Source organism: Artibeus jamaicensis, unplaced genomic scaffold (assembly GCF_021234435.1).
Source record: "Artibeus jamaicensis isolate MK-2021 breed Jamaican fruit bat unplaced genomic scaffold, CSHL_Jam_final scaffold_612, whole genome shotgun sequence".
NCBI classification, from domain to species: domain Eukaryota; kingdom Metazoa; phylum Chordata; class Mammalia; order Chiroptera; family Phyllostomidae; genus Artibeus; species Artibeus jamaicensis.
Window position 1 is genome coordinate 1,872,376 of NW_026522049.1, and position 25,788 is coordinate 1,898,163.

Consider the following 25,788-nt stretch of genomic DNA (forward strand, 5'->3'; position numbering starts at 1 on the left):
TGCCAAGGCTCTGGGTTGCCTCCCTGGTCTGGGCACAGACAGGAGTCAACCACTGGGAGGGAAGGAGGTCCGTCCTGTCCTCTCTGGAGTTAATGACAAGACACATCTGCTGAGCGGCATGGAAACTGCACCACACGCAGGCGGTGACCGTGTGCCCGTGCTCTGCATGGACCAGATGACACTGGACGTGCCGTGTCCGAACACGGCTGCTTTACTCAAGGGGGTGGCTGACCAAGTAAAGTGGGTCCGAAGGACGGCAACCGTGAAAGGCAACAAAACCCTTGTTACGGAAGTAGGGGAGGGTTTATAAAGCCGGGCCACCAGTGCTCCCCTCAGGCACATGAGGTGTGAATGCAAGTGAGAGCAACAAAGGGCAGTTCACTTGGCTGGAAACCAGGAGATGCGACTTTCCACTCGTACAGAGAAGAGCACGTCTAACCCGGAACCGGCCAGGAGCTGCCCACCAGCTGGGGTGCTCAAGTACAAGTGCGTGAGCGCCCCTCAGGGCAGGAGACCGGAGATCCGCTCTGACGTCTGCAGGGACTTGAGGGGTCCAGTTCCCTGATTCTAACGCCACCCCTGCCTTCTTACATGAGAAAGTTCTCCACGAAGACGAACAGCAACACCTGGGAATGAGCTAGGCTGGTGTTCCACAATCAAACCGTGAATCCCACGGATGTCAACAGGTCCAACTACATGCCAATGAGGCTGAGCAGCCCGCGGGCCAGGGGCCCTCCTTGTGGACTGGACCCCCGGCACACACCCCTGTATAACCCGCCACCCTTGGAACGAGGCTGCGGACGCCCAGTTCACCCCACAGGAGCCTCCTGTGAGGTAAGCCCACATTTCTTTAGGAAAAAGAAATTTATCGGTTTAGACTTCTGCTTCTGAGAATACATCAGGATTCTCTTACTAAAGGGAATAATGGCACACTGACTCAAAGGGCCCAGGCGCCAGAGGGGTCCGGCAAGTGGGCGCTCTCTCACCCGGTGCTCGCTTCCCCTCTCCACCCCCCTCGCCGCCACGGAACAGCCCTGCAGTCCCAAGTGGGTGGGACAACCGCTGGGTGCTGGGCTGCAAGCCCTGTATTTGTGGTCACAACCTCCCTTGACTTATTCTCTTCTGAACGGGTGAAGGAAAGCAGTCTGGGAAAAATACTACCTGTCAAAGAGTCAAAACAGCCGCTGGGTGCCAGGGCTCCCGGCCTCCCGAGGTCCTGATGGATCCTCCCCGAAAGGGACAGAAATCGGGAGACTCTGATATAATGGTCAGCGCTGAGTAAAGCCTCACATGCCGTCCTTCATCAGAAGGAGCCCAGAATCCACAGAAGCCCCTTTGTGCTGGGACGACAGGAACGGTGCTGCCCTCTTTGATCATTTCTGGAGCGACTCTGGTTACCCAGACTGATACGGTTATTTACCTGAGGATAAAATGCTGCACAGGTTTAGATGGTAACCTATACGGGCGGTTTACACCTCCTTTACCAGACCTTCCACCGCAGAGGAGAGTCTATTCATTGCAAAAGATCTTTAGTAATCAAGCCTCCCCCCAAGCATAAGATGTCCATGTTTAAGGCTCGTGGCTCTCAAAGATCCCGTGCCTTAGTAAATCATATGACAATGAACCTTCTGTAGAGAATAACAGCAAGCGAGACTAAGCTCTGACCTGAGAGCGCCCCTGCCGTGCGGGGCTGTCTCGCGCCTTCGTCCCCCGTCCTTACCAAGCACGTCGCTGGTCGCCATGATGTCACACGTGTACATAGCTGCCACCAGGCGCTGGGGTTTCGCCTGCAGGGCGTAGCGACACGCTTCCTTCATGGTGGCGATCAGCTGTCCCGACAGGGGTCCGTAGCAGTCGGAAAGGGGAGGCTCTCCTTTCCGGGAAGTCCGCTTCTCCACGGGCCCCGGGTGGCCGTCTTGGAGCGCGAGGCTCCCCTCTCCCCCAGAACGGGCTGCGCTTTCCTCCTGCCCCTCTTCCACCAGATCCCGGTCCTGCTTGTCACTTGCTCCTTGTTCTTCAAATTTACTTAGTTCCCACCTTTCCAGAACGAAACAGACGCCCATGAGGGGCTCCTCGCACATGGGGCCGGAGAGCGTGGCCAGCTGGAAGCCGCTCACGATGCTGTTGCCCACGTCACGGTACCCGCTGGCTTCTTTGGAAGCTGTGCCGGCTGGGCCAGGCCACACAGAGCTCTGAAAATCGGCGCTCTTATTTACTAGTATGTTGGGCCCGCATTTTCTTGGGCCGAACGACCAGATTTGGTCAACGGTGTTCCTCCATTTTCTCCCGGTTAGGTGTTGCTCCAGTTTCCCTTTGAATTCCCAGATCTTCTCGCGGGTCTTCTGGTGAATCGCCTGAGCATTCTCGCCCTCAGCCAAAGACGACGTCAGCTGCTCCATAGAGCGGATCAGATCGCTGTTCTCTTCCAGCAGCCGAGTGGCTTCCTCGGGAAGGGGCATGGCCCGAACACTGAGCGTGGCTAACTTGTTGGGCGTTGTCATGGTGATCAGCCCATCGGAGTCCACCTGGATCCCCTCAGGGATTTTGTTTTGATCCTCTTTGGTCTGGTGTATGACTGCAACTTTCTGTTGTCTGCCAATTTCTTCATTGACCATGTCCACTTTGGGGGGTTTTGTGATGGTTTCTCTGAATGGGATAATGGGTTCAGACACACTGATTTCAATCTTTGCAAACCTACAGGCAAATTAAAGAGAAACATAACAGAAGGTCATTACGAAAATAGTGTAGTAACTCCCACACAGAAATAGTATACAATGGGGATGATGCAAAAAACACAGAAACATAAAAATTATTCTACAATGAGAGATAAATCGCTGGCATTTGAGATCAAAAAGACGGATGGGAACACACCTTCAGGGAGCTCTTGGCATGTAGCAGAATTTCACCGCTTTGTTCATCCTCAAACTAAATAAACCGTCTATTTGGATAAGAATGTTCTGAATGCAAAATAAGTATTTTAATAAGATTTGACACATGAAGTCTGTAAAATACTATTTACCAATTCAAAGGTCTGGAGACAAAAGGCGCAATAATTCTATCACTAAACAGACCAAGAATCACAGAAGCCCGGGACACCCTGCCACATCCCCGACTCCGCACTGGCTTTGACGAGGCAGCTCACGGCCTGGCGGGCCCCGTCCAGGAGTCTGTCTAGACACGTTTCTGCTGTCCCTGTATCGGCGTGTGCACTGTGGTTGTGGAGCACTTGAAATGAGGCTAGTACGGCTGGGGACATGCGTTTTTATTTTTGTTCAGTTTTAGTTAAGTTTAAACAGCCACACGAAGCTACACGGCATTTGAAACGTGGCTGAGTGTGACTGAGGAACTGAGTTTCTGATTGTGTTTCGACAGCCGCATGTGTCTAGTGGCTACTGCCCTGAACAGCACAGGGTGGCACCAAGTTCAGAGAGCCTCCTTTCACACGCCGTCGACTTCAGCCTCAGGCTGATTTTCCCCAAAACGAGCTCACAGAGGGTGGACCCTGAGCGCTGGTGCGGAGTGACTGCGGCCACGATGAGACCACTCGGTCTCTTCCTCTGGCGTCTGTCCGTGCCGTTCCCAGGACACACCAGTGCTGCAGTCTGGTCTGCGTGTGCCCTTGGTAACACGGACAAACGCATGTATAAATGCTGTACGTGTACCTGTGTGTGCACATATGTACTCTGTGAAATTCTGGGATCTTGAAACGACTTTTCCTTGGGAAGTATTATTCAATAAAGAAAATAATACTAAAACTTTTTGAAATGCTTTCATTTGACTCTAGATTTATGCCTGCTTTCTATATTTTTGGGGTATAGGACAGGTGTATGCTTTATCAGATTTTATATTGAAAACGTAATCAATAATTTTCTAAAAATAATGTTATAAAAATTTATTTTAGAATTCAGAACCTGAACAGACTATAACGTGTTAAAGTAATAAAAAATGTTGCGGAAAAAAAAAATCTCCAAGAAAGGTTCTGGTTCCACCGGTGAGTTTGTTCGCTTTCAGGGACAAGCCTGTTTCACATGCCACAGACAGTATACTGTACAATATGAAGCTTCATCTCATGTATTAGTTTAAAGTTACTTTGATCTCTGATGCTCAAACCTTTTTGAGAAAGACAGCATGCACAGACAAAACTTTAAGTTTAAACTTACCTAAGAATTCAGATATAAAATCCAAGATGAAATAACAATGAAAAAATGGATACATGTGTTTTATTTATTTATTTACCAGTCACTCATTATGTGTGAGACACTGCTAACTACTTCACATGTATTATTTCTCCAGCTATTGTAGTACCTTCATGTTGCAAAGGAGAAAACTGGGTAAGACTGAGTAACTTCTCCACAGTCAAACACCTAACAAGGAGGGAAGCTGGGGTTCAAATCTAGGTGTGGGCTCAGAATTCAGGTTCCTACCTGTTAAAATAGACTGAAAAATGAAACTGAACGGCATAATAGAAAAATACATCACAGGTTATAAAAACTGATTCGTTTTCATACGATCTGTTAAAGTAGCAGATCGCATTAGAAATGTCAAATAATGTATGTAAGCATGTTTAGAAATGCCAAACTGGCATTCAATAAACTTTAACATCTATCTTGATAAAAATAAAGCACTTAGAAATCTTAGGAATAAAAAAACATTTTTAAAATTATAATTACTGAGAAGACACATGTCCGTGTACGTGGGACCGAGAGAGCCCACTACACAGCTACTGAAACTGGAAGGTGCATCCGTGTGTGACGACCCTCTTTTCCTTACGCCATAGATAAGGTCTGAAAGGCTGTGAGTCGCCAGCCCCTCGAGTTTCGGGGACGCCCCAGGAGTCTGCTGGAGTGATCACTGACGGAGTGAACCAAAGCTACGCTGTGGATGGAGGGGCAGTGCGTGCACGGCTGTCCCACCGGCGAGCGCCCCAGAGCCAGGGCTCTGCAAACCCCGGCGGTGCGGAGCTCGTCACTGCCTCCAAGGACACGCAGTCGACTGTGACTGTGACAGCGACTCCTGTGTTGTCCGGCCACTGTGCTCCCCCGTCCTGGGTCCCACACTTGGTCCAGGTGACTCCTCTGACAACAGCCCAGGTGAGGGGACTAGGGAGACCCCTCCCTGCCTGGGCTCCAGGCCACTCTCTGAGCTCTAACGAGAACACTGAGCTTGACCTTGAACTTATGCCTCCTTCAGACAGACCCAGTGTTAAGGAAGTGGCTTTTTTAGGGGAAGTGTCATCACTTTCAGACACTGGAATTTTTAGGAAATGCAGTTAAGCACTCCAGAATTTGTAAAAGTATCTTACTACAGCAGCATATATTTTTTTGAAAAATTATTTTCATTGTCATCATTCAGTCTAAATTATTTTTAGATGTTTAGATATAGTTTCTAAAAAAATTTACATAGAGTGGTTTCCACAATGAATTATTTTGTAAAACATTATAACGTGATGTTAAGGGCATATTTCTAGACAACTAATTTATCTTATTATAAAGTACAGTTTTTCTTTTTCTTGAGATTAAAAAGTACCTGTGATGAAAACCATGAGATAAAAATAAAAAATCTAAACAGAGAAACAAATAATTCAACTGAAATTCATTTTAGGCTTACAAGGTATTACTTGAAATATAATTCTAAGTACCCCCAAAAAGTTATTTTTTAAAGAAGAGTGTTAACAGCCTAAGAAATTCAGGGTTAACAATGGATTATAATTTGATAGCAAAGAGTGTGAAGAGAAAATAATTTAGTTCTAAGACCCTGCCCCCCAAATAATAAAACCATTTCGCTATTTTTTTGGAACAACCTCTGAGAATAAGCTATTATTTTAAAATACACTATACATTATGATTTATCCAATTGGCATCATTACCTAACCAACCTGAGGACCGGCAGAAACGCCAAGAAAACGGACACGACCGCGGACCAGATGCAGCGTCTCCCGTCCGGCTCTGTGCCGACCGAGACCCCACCCAGGTCTGAGGGCAGCGCGGCCGCGGCGCCCTTCTCACTGACCCAGAAACGGGGACACGTCCCGCCTGCAGGACCTTCCCACACCCCTGCCCCCGCCGCCCCCTCCTCTCCCACATTATCCTAACTGCTCCAACTCTGTGCCTTTGGGATAAAGACAGGACGTTACACAGAGTCATCTGGGAGGCCTGTTTTAGGACACTCACAGACCCTTATGACAGAGGGACACCCAGGCTCCCCACGGTGTGCCCCGCAGAGACCCCATGGACAGGGAAGGAAGGCGGTCCCTACCGCAGCCCAGCTCACAGGGGAGGGGACCCAGCTACCTTGTTTTGCTGTCCTGCCATGCTGTGTGCGTGGACTTTGAGTAAAACATACATGCGTATAAATATTTTGACTCAAGCTGAAATGCAGAAGTCTCCAAGTGTAGAAGTGATTGTACTTGTTGGTTATTAAAAATTAAATCTAATCGCCAGTGACAGTTCATGTTTTGGGGACATTTCATGTCCTCCCCCCAAAACAAAGCCTGGCGCAGGTGCAGACGGTTTAGGGAGCAGCTCTCGGTGCCCGCCGGCTGACTCCGGAGCCGCCGCCGCAGCAAACGCACCTCTCCGTTAAGTCGTCCAGGCACCGCTGCAGGTGCACCTCCCCCGCCGTCACCAGCACGTGCTCACCCGTCTCCTGGATCAAAACCTGCACACAGGGGTCGGCCTGGTTCAGCAGCTTCATGCCTTTGACCAGCTGAGGCATCTCACCTGAGTTAACAAAACGGAAGGCTAAGATTAAACACCATACGGGCGCTGAAACAACCTACAGGCAATTCCCCAAGGAAGGGAACAGAACAGGAAAACAGACTCTTCAAACGGTGGTTTAGTTTCCTTCCAAACAGTGCTGTGATGAGAAGAAAAGCCCCTCCCGGCAACTGTATTCGTACCGAGAGCTAACGGGACACACACACACTCTCGCTGATAAAATCGACGAAGAGGCGAAACTCGCGTTTCCTACGGTGATCCACTCGGAAAACGGCACCGGAGCCCCTATTTAAAACAATCCCGTGTGAAACCGCTGACACAAGTGTGGGATTCGCAGGGTGGCCGCAGCGCGCTCCCCGGCACCCTCACACAGCGAGCCCGCTGCCCCTGCTCCGCCTGTGCCCTCGCTGCACCACTGCGTTTGCCTGCGGCCCCTGGGAATGCGGGTGTGCGTGGGGGGCTCTGACCTGCACTCAGGTGCGGCTGCTTTTTCACCCCCTGGCAGAGACGCGGCTGTTTACTGTGCCCTCGAGGCCGGCCAGACACAGCCCCTTGTTGCTGATCTAGCGGAGACGGCGGCTCTGGGGGCACTCTGACGCAGCCTTGCTCCTTGCCTGCACTTAAAGGGGCTCGGCGACTCCTCACTCGGTGCTGGTGTTCAACACGCTGGAGGAGGCCCTGCGCAGTCAGCGGCTCTGAGTGCATGTGCGAGGGCTCGTTATCCACATGCATTCCACTCCATTTGTGAGGTAAGGCTTTTCTAATGACAACTAGCACCTCACACCAGCGAACATTATGTCACACGTGAACTCTAACTAGAGGCAGAGCGGGTCCCTGTCGTCCTTTTACAGACGAGAAGACGGGCACAGAGAAGCGGAGGGACTTGTGTCACCGTCACGGGCAGCTGGCCGGGGCCAAGCTCTGTGGGGGTGTGGGGCAGTCCTGTGTCACACGCGGACGCAGGGAGCCCTGCGGGGGGCCGGGGAGGGCGGCCCGGCGTGTGGGGCCGACAGAGAAGCCGCACTGGCCCCTCTGCTGCAGACCGCGGTTTGCTTCCATCTCCTTGAGTAGGTCACAGATGTTACCTGCATTGACTCCACCTTCCCAGAATCTGAAATGTGGTTTAAAGAGATTCCTGCAAAAAGATCACTGACTATATGAGTAACAAGCACAAGGTAAAGATCAGTAAAAACAATGGCTGCCACCACTATGAGACTATGACAGATCCTTAAAAGACCAAATCAATCAATCAATCAATCAATAGGGTAAACACTTAGATCTGTCTCTTCATGGTGAGGGGGACAGTTTATCAACAGGCAAAGAAGACACTTTTTCAAACAAGACATGGACCCCGGAGACGACGTTCAGAAAATCACACCCTGGCTGTCAGAAACAGTGCTCTGGCCCCGAGCTGGGGAGCGGAGACGGCCCGGCCTCTGCCACCGAGCAGAGCACAGCCTCTGGTGAGCAGAGGCGCCTGAAGAGGCCCAGTCGCCCAGGCACAGGTGAGAAGCCCCCGGCAGGGCTGGGGGCCTGCGGACCCCCCAGTGGGGAGGGTTACTTCCACTGCGTACTCGCGGGACAGCTCAGAGCACTGCTGGAACAAATGGCGAGGGAGCAAGGCTCCAAGGCATTTAGAAAGTGTCAGGAACACCACATGCTTTTTAGAACAAGGTCATCTTACTTGGGTGCTTCGGCTCCACGGCAACCCTCACGATGGGCGTGGCTTCAAAGGTGAGCGGTATGAAGGGCGGGCAGGCGGGCAGGCTACACAGGGTTGCGGATTTCAGCACGAAGTCCTGAAGGCCCCCTATTCCTGCCAGGAGGAGAGAGCCGTGGGGTCAGCAGAAGATGATAAATCCTAAACTCACATTAGAAAAATGAGAGCATGGACCCAGTACACACGTGACACGGAAAACACTAAGAAAGCGCTGCAAGGAATGAGGCGGACCTGGGTGGAGGTTTTGGACCCCTGGGTACTATTTAACTGCTGCTGCAGAGACAGAAATTCTGCTAGTTTCTGTTTTCTAAACGTACAAATCTGGTTCCAACAAACTGGGCCAACACACACCTATTCAGATCACGAAAACGATCGTGTCCAGATACACACGTCTGAAAACACTGGAACTATTCCTAATTATAACTCCTAGTTTTTAAAACATATTAAGTCCTACGCAGCCATCAGCCGGGGGCCTGAAGTGGAGCAGGGGGCTGGCCGACATTCTCCTGATGGCACAGGGTCAGGGGCTCCACAGCAACACCAAGCGTTAAATCTCTTAATCACCTTTAGCCCTATGCAAGCAGATGTGCAGAAGACATTATTTCATTAGAAATCCATCTTCATCAAAATAAAGGGTGTATCTGTCTTTGAGGAGATGGGAGCAGAGAGGACGCCCCAAAGGAGAGGAAGGGGCACCCTGAGCCTCACAGCCGGAGTGAGAGCAGACACACCTCAGAGCAAATGAAGAAACCCACGCAAAGGCCCCTGCTGTGCTCTGGGGCTCGGGGAGAGCTGAGGAAGGCTCGGGAGGGGAGACTGACGACGTGCTTCATGAAAAGGGGGCGCAGGAGAAATGGACGTGGACGCTTCGTCGGCATTCTACTTCCGCACCTGGGGCAGGAAGTAACGGCGCCCCCTCCGGCTGACAAGTGGACATAAAGGAACAGAGGATGGGAGGCCACCCAGTTGAACCTCCAGCTGGGCAGAGATGCAGAAGCAGAGGCTTCCAACACTCAAGCCTGGGAGGCGCCGTGGAGGTTTCTCCCAGTCTGAGCACACAGTGTGGCGCCCACCCCTATAACCACGCCCCTTGCATGCTCCCAGAACTCACTGTCTCACTACCTGAAGTGGCGGCTCTGGCTGTAAGAAAATCCTGCGTCACACTGAAACTTGCCCCCCCCCCCCCCCCCCGCAAAGGCACACATTCCTAGATCAGGACTGCAGAGTCCACAGAAAACGCGCTGCTTCTACTTGTACGAACCACCCTCTGGACTTTGAAGGCACCTGCCAAGCCCTTTTAACCTTTCTCTGCCTCACACTAAACACCATTAACTCCTCTACCTGTTCAGCTCGTGACACCATTTCTGGACCTTTCGTGTGTGTGTGTGTGTGTGTGTGTGTGGGACCCTCTCCACACAGAATTGTCACATTCGGTCCCTGTGCCTGGGCCGGCACGCAGTTTATGACCTCTTGGGTCAGCACGCAGAGAGGTCTCTGCTGGGCCATAGGTCGGGGTCTGCCCAAGTTTCCACCAAGTCTATCAGATATGACATCTCCCACGAGGCCAGGGGTTTAGGAAAACCCCACCGTAAATAGTCTCTTTCCAACCTCAGCCCCCCTGCTTCTGACCTCTGACCAGCATGCACTTCCTTCCTGCACACACGGCGTGTGGTTCCGATGAAAAGACAGAGCTGGTGCCTCCTCCCTATCACCTGAGACACGGGCTACAGATGGTCAGCATATTCTCAACACCGTCTCCTTGAACTTCTGGATTACATTTTGCTGTTCAAATGACCAGATCTATTCTTGCTATTCACATATGCCTTGATCTGTACACATGATTACAATTCCCCTAAAAAGGATCAAAGAAAAAACGTCGGTACCACAGTCTTCCTAGTCAAAAGGAAGAAATTTATGGAAAAAGTGGTGCTCTAAAGATAGTACAAAACTACACGTCACCCTTTTTACTTCTCTTAAAATACACTGTTAAAACCAAGGCAAGAGACCATGACAATTTTTTTTTTTGGTGAATCACAAGACAATGATTTAAAATCACTTTGAGAATTTCTCTATAAACTATTAAATAATTATTAAGTGTATAACTTGAAATCAATACAAAATATAATTTAAAACAAGCCCTTTGTTTTACAGATGAGGTTATCAAGCACAATTCTGAAAACAGGACAGTGTGCCCACAGTCACGCCATTCTGACAGTGTGAGTCTTTTCACTCTGATATATTCCCCTCCTCTGCTGGCCCACGTCAATTTTGTATTATGTAAGTGCCCAGATGATTTTCATCTGTTTACTTTCACTCCAGCTGCTTTAGTAACAACTAATAACAATTAGGGGGGAATGCTTCCTCCCTATAAAATACATTTGCTAAAAACATCTTTTGACTGGGGAGAGGGGATGGATGAAGAACAAGGGAGTCACGCCAGAACTTCTGGGAGAGAAGTGACCGTTGGGAAAATAAACACCCCAAACAGGTGTGGCTTTGATTTGCTTCAAAGATGAAGAAGGGTGAAAATTTTCTTACTGTCCATCAAACAAAGGCACATGGCTTAAATGAGAGAGAGAGAAAGGGGCTGAGATAACGGGACCACGGAGTGCAGACACTTCGCCAAACACAAGGGACCCCAGGTGCACACCAGTGACGTGTGTCCAGCCGAAAATGCACGACCCACGTTCTCTCTGGTCCCGGCTCTTCTCCACACAAGCACAACCAGACACGCGAGTGTGTGGACCACAGCTCACACCACGGGGAACACCCTTCTGAGGGGCGCACACGGGCCCTGGCCAGGCTGCGCACCGCACCCTTCACACACTTCCCAACCAAAACCCGGCATCTGGCAAACACTGCCAGGCCCAAACGTTTTCCAGGCAATCTCTAATGTTTCCCGTTACAGCGCATCTTGTACTGTATGAAACTAAAAATACCGTGTGGGGCCTGAGAGACGGATGGCCTCCCGCGGACAACTTTTTTTATTCTTAAAACCGGCCTGTATGTAGCACGGGTTGAATCAGCCCAGGATGAGGTCACGCTGGCAGGCAGAGACGGGGAAATCACGACCAAAGTCTAACCCTGCTTCCCGGGGGAGGCCTGCTCCTCGTCTGGACGGAACGGCACCCCCGCCTCTGGGGAAGTGTGAGTTTGTAAAGTACGCTTTCACTGAAGACAGAGAAACGTTATTGAGATTTAAAAAAAAAAAAAAAAACTGTGGGAAAAATATGTGAATCCTCTAGCGAGAATACGGTCTTCTAATGACCAGTTTTATTCCAAGCCAAATTTAACATCACTACACCCAGGAACCATCAACCTGTTCCCCGTGACACACACACATACATACACATGAACTACAGGCTTCCCGGGCGGTGGAATCTCGAAGACCTGGGTTTGGGAGACAGCCTTCTGCACTGGGCCCTTCGGTCCTTGCATGCTGAACAAGCCACGGTCCTCTGCTCTGTTTTACACCCTTACTCTGTGTCTCCCACAGAAACACAGATTCCGCTCCTGGACTCCACTGAGAAGGGAGTCAGGGGACCTGCGCACACGGTAACTTCCGTCATGGAGACAGGTAGGCGGGTGAGCACATAACTACGAATCGGGCCTTTTCCAAGCCCGCCTGGCTAGCACCTCCAGAGCGGATCGGCGCTGTGCAGCTAAGGTTTTCAGAGGACAGATCGGGTCTGTCCAGGATGCTCAACAAGCCCATGGAACCTACTGCCCTTCAACTCTTGGTGTTACAGGAGGTCCTAGGGAAAAGTCTTGCAACAGTGACATCACTAGGGCAGACGTTTTTTCTTCTCATAGGGACAAAAGGGGCTTATCCCTGCTAATAATTTTTAAGCAAGTCACATCGAGACTGGGGCTCTTTTCTCAGGAGACCACAGGAAATGAGAAAATGCAGAATCTGGAGAATGAACTTCTTTTCCGACAGACGTGTGGACGTCTGTGTAGATGTGTCGGGAGGGTGCTGGGGTGCGGGGCAGGCCCTGCTGGGGGCCCTGGTCAGAGACCAGCCCCCGTGTGCAGCTGCGGGGTATGCCAAGGCGTTTCCACTGCCTGCGAGGCCGCCACGGCCACCACCTCTTTTCTTCAGCCAACCTGCACCTTGTTCTGTTCCACTTGCAATCGGAGGAACCTACATGTAACGACTGCTCTAGCTTCATGCCAAGCGACCTAACCTTCCCAAGTTTCCGTTCCACACCCGCCACGTCACGCCCAGAGGAGACAGGGGCACTGTCCCAGGGTCACTGTGAGGTGGCGGAGCCCCGGGTCTGCAGGAGGCACTCACTGAAAAGAGGTGGCAGCAGCGGCGGTGACGACGGTCGTGGTAGTAGTGGTAGTTGTCTGGCTACTGGACACGTTACCCAACTCGGAGGTTTTTGGTGTGTGGGACAAGCTGCGCACTCGCTTTGTGCTGTCACCCAGTGACCTGTGAAGGAGGCTGCAATGCCCTCTCTGAGGGCACGAACGCGTATTTGTGGTCAGATCCCACTACGAAAGCTGCACCCTGTGCCACTGACATACATTTATATTTTTTACAACAACACATCATTTTATTGAAGTGATGCTCCCTCAAGACGTGCACTCCAATTCAAGTGATTTAAATAAATGTGAAACGTAGAAAGTTTAGTGCCTAAGAAGGACAGGATGCCTAGTATAGTTTGAAATTTTTTAAACAATGCTGAAAATTTGTTTTAAGATTTTATAAAAGAAAAGAGATACGGCTTTACTCAATGAAGAAATTATAACCAGATTTCTTCTACCTTTAAACTCAAAATATTTCCAAATAAAAACCGGGAGCAGGGTCACTTCTGGATGAAATGACACTTGGTCACAAGCACACAAAAGGTCCTGTCTGGAATGACCAAAGAAAGGAGACTGAGGGAAAACAGAACGAATGGGGAAGGTGAAGAAGGGCACCTCAAACTAGGAGCTTTTTCTGTGGGCAGTGGATCAGATGAAAGAAAAACAGCAAGGTCGGTAAATAACGCCTCCCTGAGAAAGTCACCCGACCTAGAAAACACACCCAGGCAGTGTGCGGTGGTTAACGGTCGTCTGTCTGGCTACAGATCAACGGAAATGAACGAGGGCGCTGTACTGATGTTTCTGAAATTAGGTTGACAGCTAGCTATCTTTCAATTTCATTGCTAGGTGAATATTCACTATATTATATACCATTCTTATGATTATAAAAAAAATTCCTTTTAAGCCAGAAACTCTAAGACACGTTTTTGCAGCTTCTGTGCCTTGAATGCTTGCATGGTTGGATTACTCGACAAGAAGCCCTGGGGTTAAGCTATAAGTGCACGACATTTGCATTAATCAATCCAGGCCCTAAGAACTGAAACTGTGCTCTCACCTCTGAACTGCCAGACCTGAACTCCCTGGCCCCAGGGTCCACACAGGGAGTCTCAAGTTCCTATCTGATTGCAAGCCAGAATGTCTCCTGAGGTCAATCAAGGTCCTGAGCGCGGGCAGTCTGACAGCCTCAGTGCCTCGGAAAGACCCTCATCTGCAGACCCACCCGCAGGCCAGGCCAGGCCAGGCCAGCGTGAGGCTGTCCTATGTCACCTGAGTTTGCCCCTGTGTCCTTGCCATTTGGAAGGAACACTTCTTTACTGATTAATGTTTTCCTCGAAGTCACGTCAGGAATTGTGGAATGTAGAAGGAGCTACAGAACCTTGCAGTCGGAAAGGTCACGACTTGAGAAGTCCTGTGCTTTTTAGGGTTGCGTCACCAGCTAATCTACCCATGAGTTATGTTAACAGACCTGTGCTGAGCACCACGGAGGAGATGGGGATGAAGATACCAAGATGCCACATTCCATTTTATACCATTTTTCTGGCCTTTGGTTACCGTAAGTGCTGCTACGCCATTTTAACAATCCAGTCACATTATCGCTGATAATACATTCCAGCCCCGGAGCCTCGCAGCCTGAGATTTTGGGGACCCCAGCTGTGGGTCTGTGCTTTGATGTGGCTGTTATGAGGGCCCAGATACAGCTCACTGGCTGTTAGAACCAACTGGACAGACATAATTCCTAAGGGGAAAAGTAACAATACTAGAATGCTAACCAAATTTTCAGCAAACACAGGTCATGTTAATTCCAGCCAATCTTTTTTCCAGTGCGTGCCTGTGAGAAGTAGCAGCTTTCAAAGCAGCTCAGTTCTCACCGACAGACCGTGTCACAGATCAATGAGATCAGAGTAAACAACTACCAGTCGGAATTTTTATGTTAATGTCATTTTAAGTATCAGTGCAGTTTTATATTCTAGAAGGGATGGATCTCAGTTTTGAATACTATAAAAGCTCAGTTGCTCACTACTGGTGTTGCTGTAAGACGATCAAACTCTTTATGAAGGACAAAGGCACTGGTATGAGCTGTATTAACGGAGACACTAATTAGAGATGGGGTCCCAGAGTGATTAATCCATTCCCCTTCACTATCCTCCTGGGAAATAACAGATGAATACATTTCTACAATGTAACAATTTTTATCAGTAAGAACATCCTAAATGCCCAGTAATAGAAGACTGGGTAACTACATGAAATACCATACAACCACTAATAAATTAAATTTTAAAGACTACTTTGGCACAGATAAAACAGAATATAAAATTCTTTACAAATAGAATTATATAAATCAAAAGAGAAATACAACTACAAGTTAAAATTGTAATAGTGTTAGTGTTGAGATAATGAATGATTACTTTTAAATAATTAGCAGGAAGGTTAACTTAGGGAGTAGGAGAAACTATCTGTAATAAATATATCAAACCAGGTACTTCTATAAAAAACATATAAAAATGCCTATAAACAATACAAAAGCAGCAGAGAATATTTTTTAAAAAGTGAAAAAAGGCAGGTACTTCATAAATAAGTAAAAAAATAAACTACAGTAAACAAATAGATGAAAAAGCACTTAACTTCACTAGTCATCAAGGAAACCAACATAAAATACTACTCCATACACATGAGAATGGCTCAAATAAGAATAAAAAATGTTGGAGCAAAGATAGAGAAACAGAACTTTGAGAGACTCCGGGAAGTATAAACTGTAACAGTCACTAAGCTTGAACATAACCCTACTGTATGACACAGCCAGAAATGTGTATGTACACATACTCAGTAAAAGACCAGAACATCCCAAGCAACAACATTCACAAATAGCTAAATACGGGACATAATCTAAATGTTCACCAAGAGAAGAGTGGATAAACGGCGCAGTCCCACCAGACAGCAAAAAGAACGGACTTCTCACAGCCTTGTGCAGTGACACATGAGCCCCAGAGCCAGGCACCAAAGGAAGGAAGCCCGACACAAGAGTCTGCTCTCGCGGCTCCAGCTCACACGGCACTGAGAGACGGCTGAGATGAATCTACGGTGTGAGAATCTACCTGAGGGGGCAGGGGGCAGGGGGCACTACCTCGAAGCACGCCTGGCTGGCTTCTGGCACACTGGTAATGTTCTGTTGCTGCTCATAACACTGGCATACGTTCGGTTTGCAAAAATCACATCAAGCTCTGGTTCAAGATGTGCATCCTTTTCTATATGCCTATTATGCATCAATAAAAATGTGCTTAAAAATGTTATCAGACACAAATTACATGGCTATTTAAAGTGCTTCTAAGTCTTTTAGACAGGCCATTAACTGCGACTAATAAAGATAAGCCATTTCAGAGCCTCTAGAAATCGGGTAGAAGAGCACATGGTTTGGCTCCTCCTACCTTTCCCTCCGCATCACCCAGTAACTGACACAGTGGGTCTCTCACGGTAATGCCCCTACATGGCTCTTCTGAACGTATCTGCCCTTGAACAAATCACTTCCCTGGTCAAACAGGCGCCGCCAGCCTTGTCCCGGCTGCTCGCCTCCGCAGGCTCTCCGGGGTGGGACTCTGCAGGGGCCTCCGAGCAGAGAAGTGCTTCTTCTGTGTGCCACGCTGTCAGAGGGTATTCTGCACTGACTGTGGCCCTGTGCCTTTCGAAGGTCAACTCTCCCGGGTTGTGCTCTTCCAAAAGTCTCAGTCAGGCGGGCCACTGGGCTGGGCCAGAGAGCAAATCAGGGAATCGCACCGTTCCTCTCTCTCTGGAAACCAAGGCTTGGCAGCTGGATCCTTCTGCCACGTCTGGCTGTGTGCTCCTCCAGAGGAGTTTCCTTGCAGGAGGCACCTCCATCACCTCAAGGGCCCCTTCAACCAACTATCTAGGTACCATCTCTGAACCCCAGCAGGTGACCCAGTCTAGGCTGACACTGATCCCTGCTACTGCACGAGTTACTCTTCTCCACCAAGAGCACAGCTTGTGGGGTTGGCCCCGGTGGCAGAAAAGTGGGGTGCAGCAACACTTCCCAGTGCACTGGAGAAGTGGGAGAAGCCTTCAGGGGGGTGGGGAGCAGGCTTCCAGGTCCGATACCACATCGGGCTGGCAAATGCCTCATCTGGAAAGTCAGCTCTAACACAGTCTCTTTTTTAGTTAACATCAAGGGACTGTAAACTTGAAGGTTTTGCAAACCTCTACAACTTACTTATAAAATAGCACTGTCCCCGATTTAAGACAGAAAACATAAAACGTGAACGCCAACAAGTCCTCAGAGCCCGTCCATTTCACAGATGAGGGATCTGAGGGGCACAGCAGGGCCACGGTCCCTGGCCATTCGGAGGAGGCCCAGTCTTCCTGCCTCCCAGCTCAGGGCTTTTTCCTGTGTCGTGCTTCCTTGAGGTATTCCAGATGAGATACAGTTTTCCAAGGTAAATAAATAATCATAATATTTATGTTCCTTTTCCAGAACCACTGTACTCTCACTCACAAGCCTTTCCTCCACTGAAGGAAAAGTACAGATACCAAGTATGATAGAGAAGGAGAGGAGGAAGAACGAGGGGGACAGAGGCAGTGCGTGGGCCACTCTCTGTCCTATACAGCCAGTTAGACACAGGGACAGGGGAGAGCTGCTGGAGAGGATGAAGCAGTAACTCCCAAGAGACTCTGGTGTCTTCGCCCAGGACCCCCCCTGTCACCAGTACAGGGGCGCAGCAACCAGTCACGTGAGCAGACCGGGAGCGTGCTAGCGGTTCCAGACCAGCCTCTGCCCCTGTGCTGGTGACACTTAGAATCTCAGCGGCCAGTAACTTTTTTTTTTCTCAATTTCCTTTAGGTATTTATAAGTTGAATTTTTTGTTGTTAATTTTACTTTTACCCCCTTTTCGTTTAAGAAAACATGTATTATAATGAATTAAGCAAAACAGTGGCATGGAGAGAAAAGTTCATTGTCCCGTTCTTGCTCCTGACAAACACTCCCCGCGCTGTGTGTATTGCTCACGCAAACAACATGTATCCACGTCCCTTTTTAATCCATCTGGATTTTTATCTCGGCTTCCTGTTGAGGCAGAAATGTAACTAACTTTTCTGAGAACAGGCGACCCAAAGTCCTAACTCTATGAATGGGGATGGGGGCAAACAGAAAAACAGACGCATGCGCAGTGCCCACCTATCTTCGGGCGGGGGCACTGCGCATGCGTCACTCTGCAGAACTCAACCTGGCTTTGTCTCCGAGAGGCCGGCGTGGGGGGACTGATTTGAAGATGGGTTTCTTTTCCCACACTGAAGCACTTCCTTCATGTTAACACAGGCTGGGGAAACGAGGACCTCCTTTAATTTTTTTAGCAGAATGGTGGAATTATTATTCACCCCACTCTTTGAGCTGATTTTGGACCGAAAAGTCCTCAGATGAGAAACCTGACAATCCTCTGCTTTTATGATCGCACGTATTTTCGCTGCAGATTGTCTCACCACATTTTATCCAACAATCCCTTCTCTGTCAAACCGAGTAATCTGACATTTTCACCTTCTTCCTTACAATCTACCTAGCTTCCCTTTACGTCTGAATGTTGTGGGACATCCCCCAAATAACACAAAGGACCGAAAGGTGCCTCGCATGTCCCCACGCTGGAAAGACGGTGGAGAGGCACGAGAGAGCGCACTGCGCAATGTCTGTGTCTACGTGAACTTTGGCAGCTTCCTGTCCGTCCCATTTTTAGAGTCTGGGCTTATTTTATCTGTGTGGCTGGTCCCACTGGGAGTGTGCGGCTGGGCCTAGCCCAGAGGCAAGTGCTATTACAGAGCAGCAGGGCAGTCCCTTCTCAGGGAGAAGACGCACTGGGGTCAGTAAACCCCACCTCTTCAGCAGAGTGAGCTCACTGCTTCCCAGGTCAACCTGATCACAGAATTTTATTTTTTCCACGTTAGAATAACTTTTCTTGAAATATGTATTTTTAACGACTTTATTTATTTTTAGAGAAGGGAAGGGAGACAAAAACATCACTGTGTGTTTGCCTCTTGTGCGCCCCCTACTGGGGAATCTGGCCAGCAACCTAGGCATGTGCCCTGACCCGGAATCCAACCTCCATCCTTTGGTTCACAGTCTGGTGCTCCATCTGCTGAGCCACACCAGCCATGGCTAGAACAACTTTTATAAAACTAACTTATGTCCCTAAGTCACTCCGAGGTTGCTGCGAATGTGTGTTAACAGCTATGGTCTGAACTTTCCTGATGCCTCCCCTGAGTCCTGCGCACACTGGGAGTACCACTCACTGTTGGGGAGTCCTGTGTGTCCCAAGTGCGGGTCTTCTGCACAGTGACACAGCTGTCACACCTTTCCTGGTGAACGTTGTCTAATAATGACTTTCCTAACAATACCGAAGGCAAAATAAGTGGATTAAGAAGAATCATTAACCACAGACTAGAAGCTCAAGCCCCTCTCCTCAGCCCCCGTTTCGGCCTGCTTCGAGTCTCTCCTGGCCCAAGGTCCTGGAGGGCTGCAGCTTCAGAGAAAGGAAACCAAAACCAAGGGGATAGAAGCGTGACCAGCTCAAGCCTCCCTTGAAAGGTGAGCCCTTCATTAACAATATGCGCCGCTCGAGTATTCTGCTCCTGGACTCGGGAGATGACCTGACATTGTTCTTCCGGGCAAACCTCCAGCTTTCAGGGAATCCTGTGCTTGGCTGCGTTTCAGTGCTGGCTCCAGTGACGCCCTAAGAAATTTAACCAGCTGCCAACTGACCCTATTCACAAACAGGGGACACAGGGCCTATTGTAAACCCGGGGACAATATTCAGATTGGCTAAAAACTCAGCACCTCAGAGCTACAGAGCAAATTTTCCTGGACCATCCTGAAGACCTTTGTTATTATTATTATACTTCTTCCAACTCCCTCCTGAGATTTAGGGAGGGTGGGTGCCCTTATCACCAAATCTGTTCTCCTTGGCTGGTGTCTGACAAGAAGTCTATTCCGAGCAGTCCTCTTACTTTTTTGGTTAGATTGATGTTTTTCTTTGGAAGTGGTGTCTCTTTCTGTATGTCCACTGATTCCTCTATGTTCGCTCCAAGAGAGGGAAGGGGCCATGTTTGCTTTGTAAGTGACGAAGTGACGAGAAGCTGCGCCAGAGCACGCACAGGCTTCTCTTCAACTCTCTGAGCCTTCTCAGAAAGCGGAGGGACCACTTCAGACCCACTGGTCGTCTCTGGGCCTTCGTGGTGGTTCCATCATCCACATGGTACCAGAAAGAATTGACAGTAGGACGAGAGCAGGGGTTTTACTTCTGTCTCAAGTTAACGCTGTTTTCATGTCTTTTTTTTTAAAAATTGTATTGATTTATTTTTAGAGAGAGGACAAGGGAGAAGAAAAGGAGAGAAACATCAGTGTGTGGTTGCCTCTTGCACACCCCCTACTGGGAACCTGGCCTGCAACCTAGGCATGTGCCCTGACTGGGAATCGAACCGGCAACCCTTTGGTTCACAGGCCGGCACTCAATTCACTGAGCCACACCAGCCAGAGCTTCATGTCTTAAGTAATATTAGCATCAACACTGACTTAATAGTGGGGTATGGGTGTGTAAATGAGCTTTAATGTCTGTAGAACTTTCTGAAAATGACATTAAGTCTCAAGCAAAATCTCAATAAATTCTCCAAAACATATACTGCAGAGCTATTAATTTACTTTCTGATTATCCTTAATCTTTTCCATCCTGGTTTGCAGCCCTATTATAACCAAAAAGAGAGATTTTTCTGTGATGAAAATGATTTAAAATCCAATTCTATCAGCATAGGTATTTAAGAAAAACCGAAAGTTTTCTTCACACCATCTTTTCTGCTCAGCTACATCCACACATTTTGCCACACATATTATTCATTAATCACATCTCAATAAATTATATGTTATTTATCATAAAAAGCAAAGGACAACAAAAACAAGTTGATTTCGTTGGAGCTATTAATTTCCAAGAAGACTACTTAAAGCAGCAAAGTTTTCTTTTATAGAAAATAAAGTTTAAAGTTTCATTATTCATGGGGAACACCTGGAAATGATTTGAGGGCTTTCAAAGTCACTATTCTAATAGGTATGACTTCCAACATACCCGTTACTGGCCTTTGAAATACAGACGCTAAAAGCACACTGGACAGATCGAACACCGCAGATAAAAGCATTCTGGAAAGCACACACTGCTATAAAAACATAAGGTGGCGGTATTAAAAATGGATTTGGACAAGAAATCCCGGGCTCATTCATTTCAGTGATTCCCTCAAGTCTCGGGGGAGGGCAGAAAACAGAGCGACTTTACTCCAGTCCCAGGTCTACCTCTGACCGGGGTCCTTTCAGGCCAGCTGACTTTCATCAAATTACCCTCCGTCCCTAAAGGATTAGACACGACCCCAGAGCTTCTGGTCAGCGCCCCAGCTTTTCACGCGGAGCCATCATGCTCCTTCTCTTAAAGGACATTTGAAAACTGTGTAATCAAATCTGAAAGCAACTTTTCAGGCACCGCATGTAGTTTTTCTGACAAAGGCGAGTTTTATATTTGTGGCGAAGTTAAAATCTCTGGCTGTAGCTAAATAGTTGGCGATAAAATAGTCACAAAGACAAGGGACAGTCCTCCTGTGAATTGATAAAGGGATTAATAACAGTAATACATTTGAAAAGACGTCAGAAGCGATAAACTGTCCGTGGGCAGAGCCTGTGCACACCGGGCACTGCGCCTCTGGACGCCGTGGGGCCCGCGCTCCAGGCTCGGCTGCCCCTGTACCAAACTCGTACCACATCCAGTATTAATCGGACAAAACATGAGAAAGAGGCGCTGGCTGCTGTGTGTGCGTGTGTGTTTTATAGAGAGCACCTACGGAAAGGTACATGTTCATTTGGTAGCAAAGATGAGATTTAAATTTCTGACATTTCTGTATTGTTCAGATTTTTACTATAAGCATGTTTCACTTTTGAAATCCAAATGAGTAAAATCAAAGCAAAAACTTACTGGCTAAATCTGCCAACAAAGAGAGAATAGGTATTATTTTCAAAACACAAAACAATTCAAATTACATATACATATGTGTGTGCGTGCGTGTGTAAAACACAGAGTCTTCCCAAACTGGGTGTGGTCAGTGGTGCTGTCGGCCCAGCTGGACGCTCAGCCTGGCTCAATCCCACCCCCTGACCTGCGGGACCTCATACCGGACAGGATTTCGACTTCCTTCTGTGAAGCCACACTGTCTTCTAGGACTGGTCCCAGAAACACTTCCTGGGCGCTTACTTAGTTCAAAGCGGTCCGAGGCGCCAGGATAGCTCGCTGTCCCAGGAGAGGGGGATGGCGGTGAAGCCCCTCCCGTCCTCCCACCCACAGTCCTGGTTTCAGGATCTAACACTAGACGAGGTACACTGAAGGAAACAAAACACGAAATATGAAAAATACTCTATGATACATGCAAAGCAAATTTACCGACCTGATACATTTTAAAATAAACTTAAATCTGGTCATGATGTGTAAGCTTTGGAAATATTTTCCTATCACTTAGAGTTAGAATCAATATATGCGATTTATCTATACCAGTAAAGACACTTTCTACTTGTTTTCGGGGTTCTTTTTGGTCACATTTTAACATAGGTTCAACACACCTGGTTTCAGTTATAAACCTGTCTAACCTCATAAAGGGATTTTTTTTTTCAAATTCAGTATCCCAAACATAGATAAATTAGGGTTATGAAAAGAACCAAACTTTTGTGAGCAAAACAAATCTAGAAAACACTGGAAGTTAGTAAAAAAAACCCAGTATTTTGAAACCTCCGAGGAGGAGGACCAGTACCACGTGCCTCGCAGGCCGTCACGGCCCGGAGTCCGTGGGAGACAGGCCCACGTCTGGGCCGACCAGTCCAGCTGCACATGAAAGACACACAGCCTTGTGGCCTCCAAGTCTGCACTCGAATGCAGGCCTGTGAGAGACATCAATTCCTGGGGAACACAAGGAACATCAGAAGCAACAAAGAAGCATGTGACTGGTGGTTACATGTTTGCTCCCACCCGCACTGGGATGTGAGGCCCAGTGACGTGCCCCTAACGGGTACGAGGCCTGGGCTTGGCAACACAGACAAGCCCGAAGAACGGCGGTCCTGCCCCCAGAGCTTAGAGACACCAAAGCACAAGCAACACCAGAGAACCCGTTCTGAGAGAAAGGAACTAAAAGTGTTCGGGAACCCGTAGGACGGAGCCAGGCGTCTCTCCTAGAGCGGCTGGGCCAGCCAACAGAGTGGCGGCACCGGGGCAGGGTGTGAGCCCGAGCCAACCAGGCAGCACAGGGAAAAAGAGCACTTGGGAAGGAGAGACAGCATGTTCTGAAACTCAGCGGCATGAAAATCCTGATGTAGTCACTGTTGGTGGGAATGCAAATTGGTTTATGCACTACAGACACAGTATGAAGGTTCCTGAAAAAACAACAACACAGCGAAAACAGGACCCAGCCATTCCAGGTCCGCGTGCACACCCAAATAAACACACGCAGGACTTCAAAGAGCGTGCACCACAGGCCCCAGGTTCACTGCACCCTTCTCACAGGCAGGACACGGACACTGAGCGTCCACCAACAACTGAATGCACAATGAAGTTGTCACAGGCACGCACGCGTGTGCACGCGCACACACACACGGAGTATTATTCGGCCACGACAAAGGGACAGACCTTGAGGGTATTATGCTAAGTGGGATAAGTCAAAGACAAATGCTGTTTGATATCATTCATATGTGGAATCTAAAAAAGCCAAGTGCACAGAAGGGCAGAAGGGCAGAGAGCAGAAGGGCGGTCACAGGGGGCTGGGGGCAGGGAAACTGGGGACATGGTGTTTTAGGCTACCTTGCACACCAGGAGAGAAATCCTGGAGGCTGCACGCACAGCACAGTGACTGTAAACAACAAGCACCGCGTTAAAAATGTCAGAGTTGCTCGGTCTCACTGTCCTCGTCACGAGAAAAGACTGATGGTGACCACGTGACACAACGGGGTGCCAGCTAACACCGCAGTTCCAGTGATGTTCCAAAGGTAAATGTATCCAATCCCCAATCCCCGCACCCTGCACCTTGAACGCACACAGCGTACTGTGTCGATTACATCTCAATAAAGACACATTTGTAAACAGTCCTGAGGTATTCAAGAGCAGTGAGAGAAGTGAAGCAGCCGGCAGTGGAGGCCTGTGGGAGGTCGCACACAAAACCCGCCGAGGCTCCTGGGAAGTGACGCCCCCAATGAACAAGTGCAGGGCCCCTGGGGGAGATTTCTCCTTGGGGGCTGGGGGTAGGGGGGTCTCACCGTCTCAGCTCTAGCTGGACAAAACTGACACTTTCTCATGGTTCGCCTCCTCTCTTCTCCCTCCAAAGCGGGGCCAAGCCACCTCTCCTCCCATCCTCCCACCAGCTTCCTTCCTGAAAGAAGCGAGATCCAGCTCCAAACCTCCCTGCCCACGCTTAGAGGAAACCCAGCCTCCCTTAGGCGCAGGTCCCCCTTTCATAGGAGGAAAGGGTTGGACTGCGCAACCTATAAAACTCGGGGACTCCGTAAGCAGGAGGTAAAAAGTAGCTTGTTTTCATTTTCACCACCACAGAAAGGGAGGAGAATCAGTAACAGCAGTTTTTAATCTCAGCTACACAACTGTACAGAAAACAAAATCTAGGTAATAAGGGATGGCTGAACTACTCTAATTAGTTGCATAAGTCAAAAACTTCTCGGTTTTCTCATCTGTCAAATTAGGGTCACAAATTTACCACTCACGTTGGCTGTGAGGCTTAAATGAGAACACACACAAAAGTGACTCTCTGCACACCAGGCGCACAACACACCCAAGTGAACACGGGTTCAATCGGGCCTGACGAGTCTCCCCAGTGGGTTTATCAGCCTGGCATCCTTTGTATCAGTTAACAAAAGATATGCAAATATGACGACAGTGTGTGAGCCGCTCCGAAAATGAAATTTTATAATTGTCGTTTTGGAAAAATTGAAGGCTTGTGGCTGAAAGAAAAACAACTATTATACAATAAATCTGCTGTTTCTGTAGAGACCTAAAAGGAAAGGCTCCTCTTGCCACCCCCCCACCGCCACCCCCAGGGGAAAGGGGCTCTGCCTTTGATTTGCAAAGCATATCTGATTTCTTCCAGCCATTCCAGAGTCACATAAGAAGACGGGTTTACATACAGTGAAGGAATAACAACTCTTCTTACTTCGACGCTGCACTTAAACCAACAGACCCAAACCCTTTGAAATATGATCATCAATGCAATTATGCGTTGAACCGCCGTAAATTAACGGACTAATGGACGGTCATCTGGGAGACCTAACACAAACCTCGTGACAATGTGCTTCTAATTGCCTGGGAGATCACGATGTTACTGGTATTTTATATTCTGCTTCATTGCCCGCGAAGCAGCATCTATTTTCATAATAATGCTTTTTTCCAAGTAGAAACAAAGTTCTAACTCAATTCCCAAGATGAAGAGAAAACCAAAGGGAAAAAATATACAACTGTAACAATGCCCCCAGTATTTGGAGGGGAGCTGGGAGGGGCAGGAGAAAGAAAGAGCCAAACTAGATTTAAGTGACTGCTTTGAAATCGTTCCTCAGGTTCGAGCAGCAAGCCACACTCATCCTGGCTTCCCCGTTTTCATGAGTCAGACATCTCCCAACGTCCGATGATGAGAACCGCCTGCCTGCCATGTGCAGGAATCCGGGCTGGGCACGGGGTCGGAGATGGGCCTCCAGAGGGATCCTGCCTGTGTGAACTGAGTTCGGCTCGCAAGGCAGAAAACCCACTGGGTACTCACACGCCCTTCAGCCAACAGCTCAGCATCTTTTGAAACAGGGAGGTGAAGGTTAAGGTTACAAACGCCACACGTGGGGTGGGCTCGGAGGCAGAGCGAGGGCTCCTGCAGGCCCTCACAGAGACGCGGTCTTTGTTCTGTTTTCAGACAGGCCGGGAGCCTGTGGGAAGGCTGCCCCCTTGTGTTCGTCTGGGCGCAGCTGTGGTCCTGGCTGAAGCAGGA

General features: G+C 48.7%; 1 protein-coding gene across 1 annotated transcript in view; it reads right to left on the bottom strand.

Moving 5' to 3' along the window:
- The window catches only part of EFL1 (elongation factor like GTPase 1), a 64,629-nt gene that overhangs the window by 13,649 nt on the left and 25,192 nt on the right, over positions 1–25,788 (bottom strand). Inside the window, exons 16-18 of the mRNA XM_037164223.2 lie at positions 8,401–8,532; positions 6,572–6,719; positions 1,721–2,694 (exon numbers count right to left, since the gene is read on the bottom strand). Coding sequence (XP_037020118.2) covers positions 1,721–2,694; positions 6,572–6,719; positions 8,401–8,532 — 1,254 coding nt within the window. The remainder of the gene's footprint in view (positions 1–1,720; positions 2,695–6,571; positions 6,720–8,400; positions 8,533–25,788) is intronic.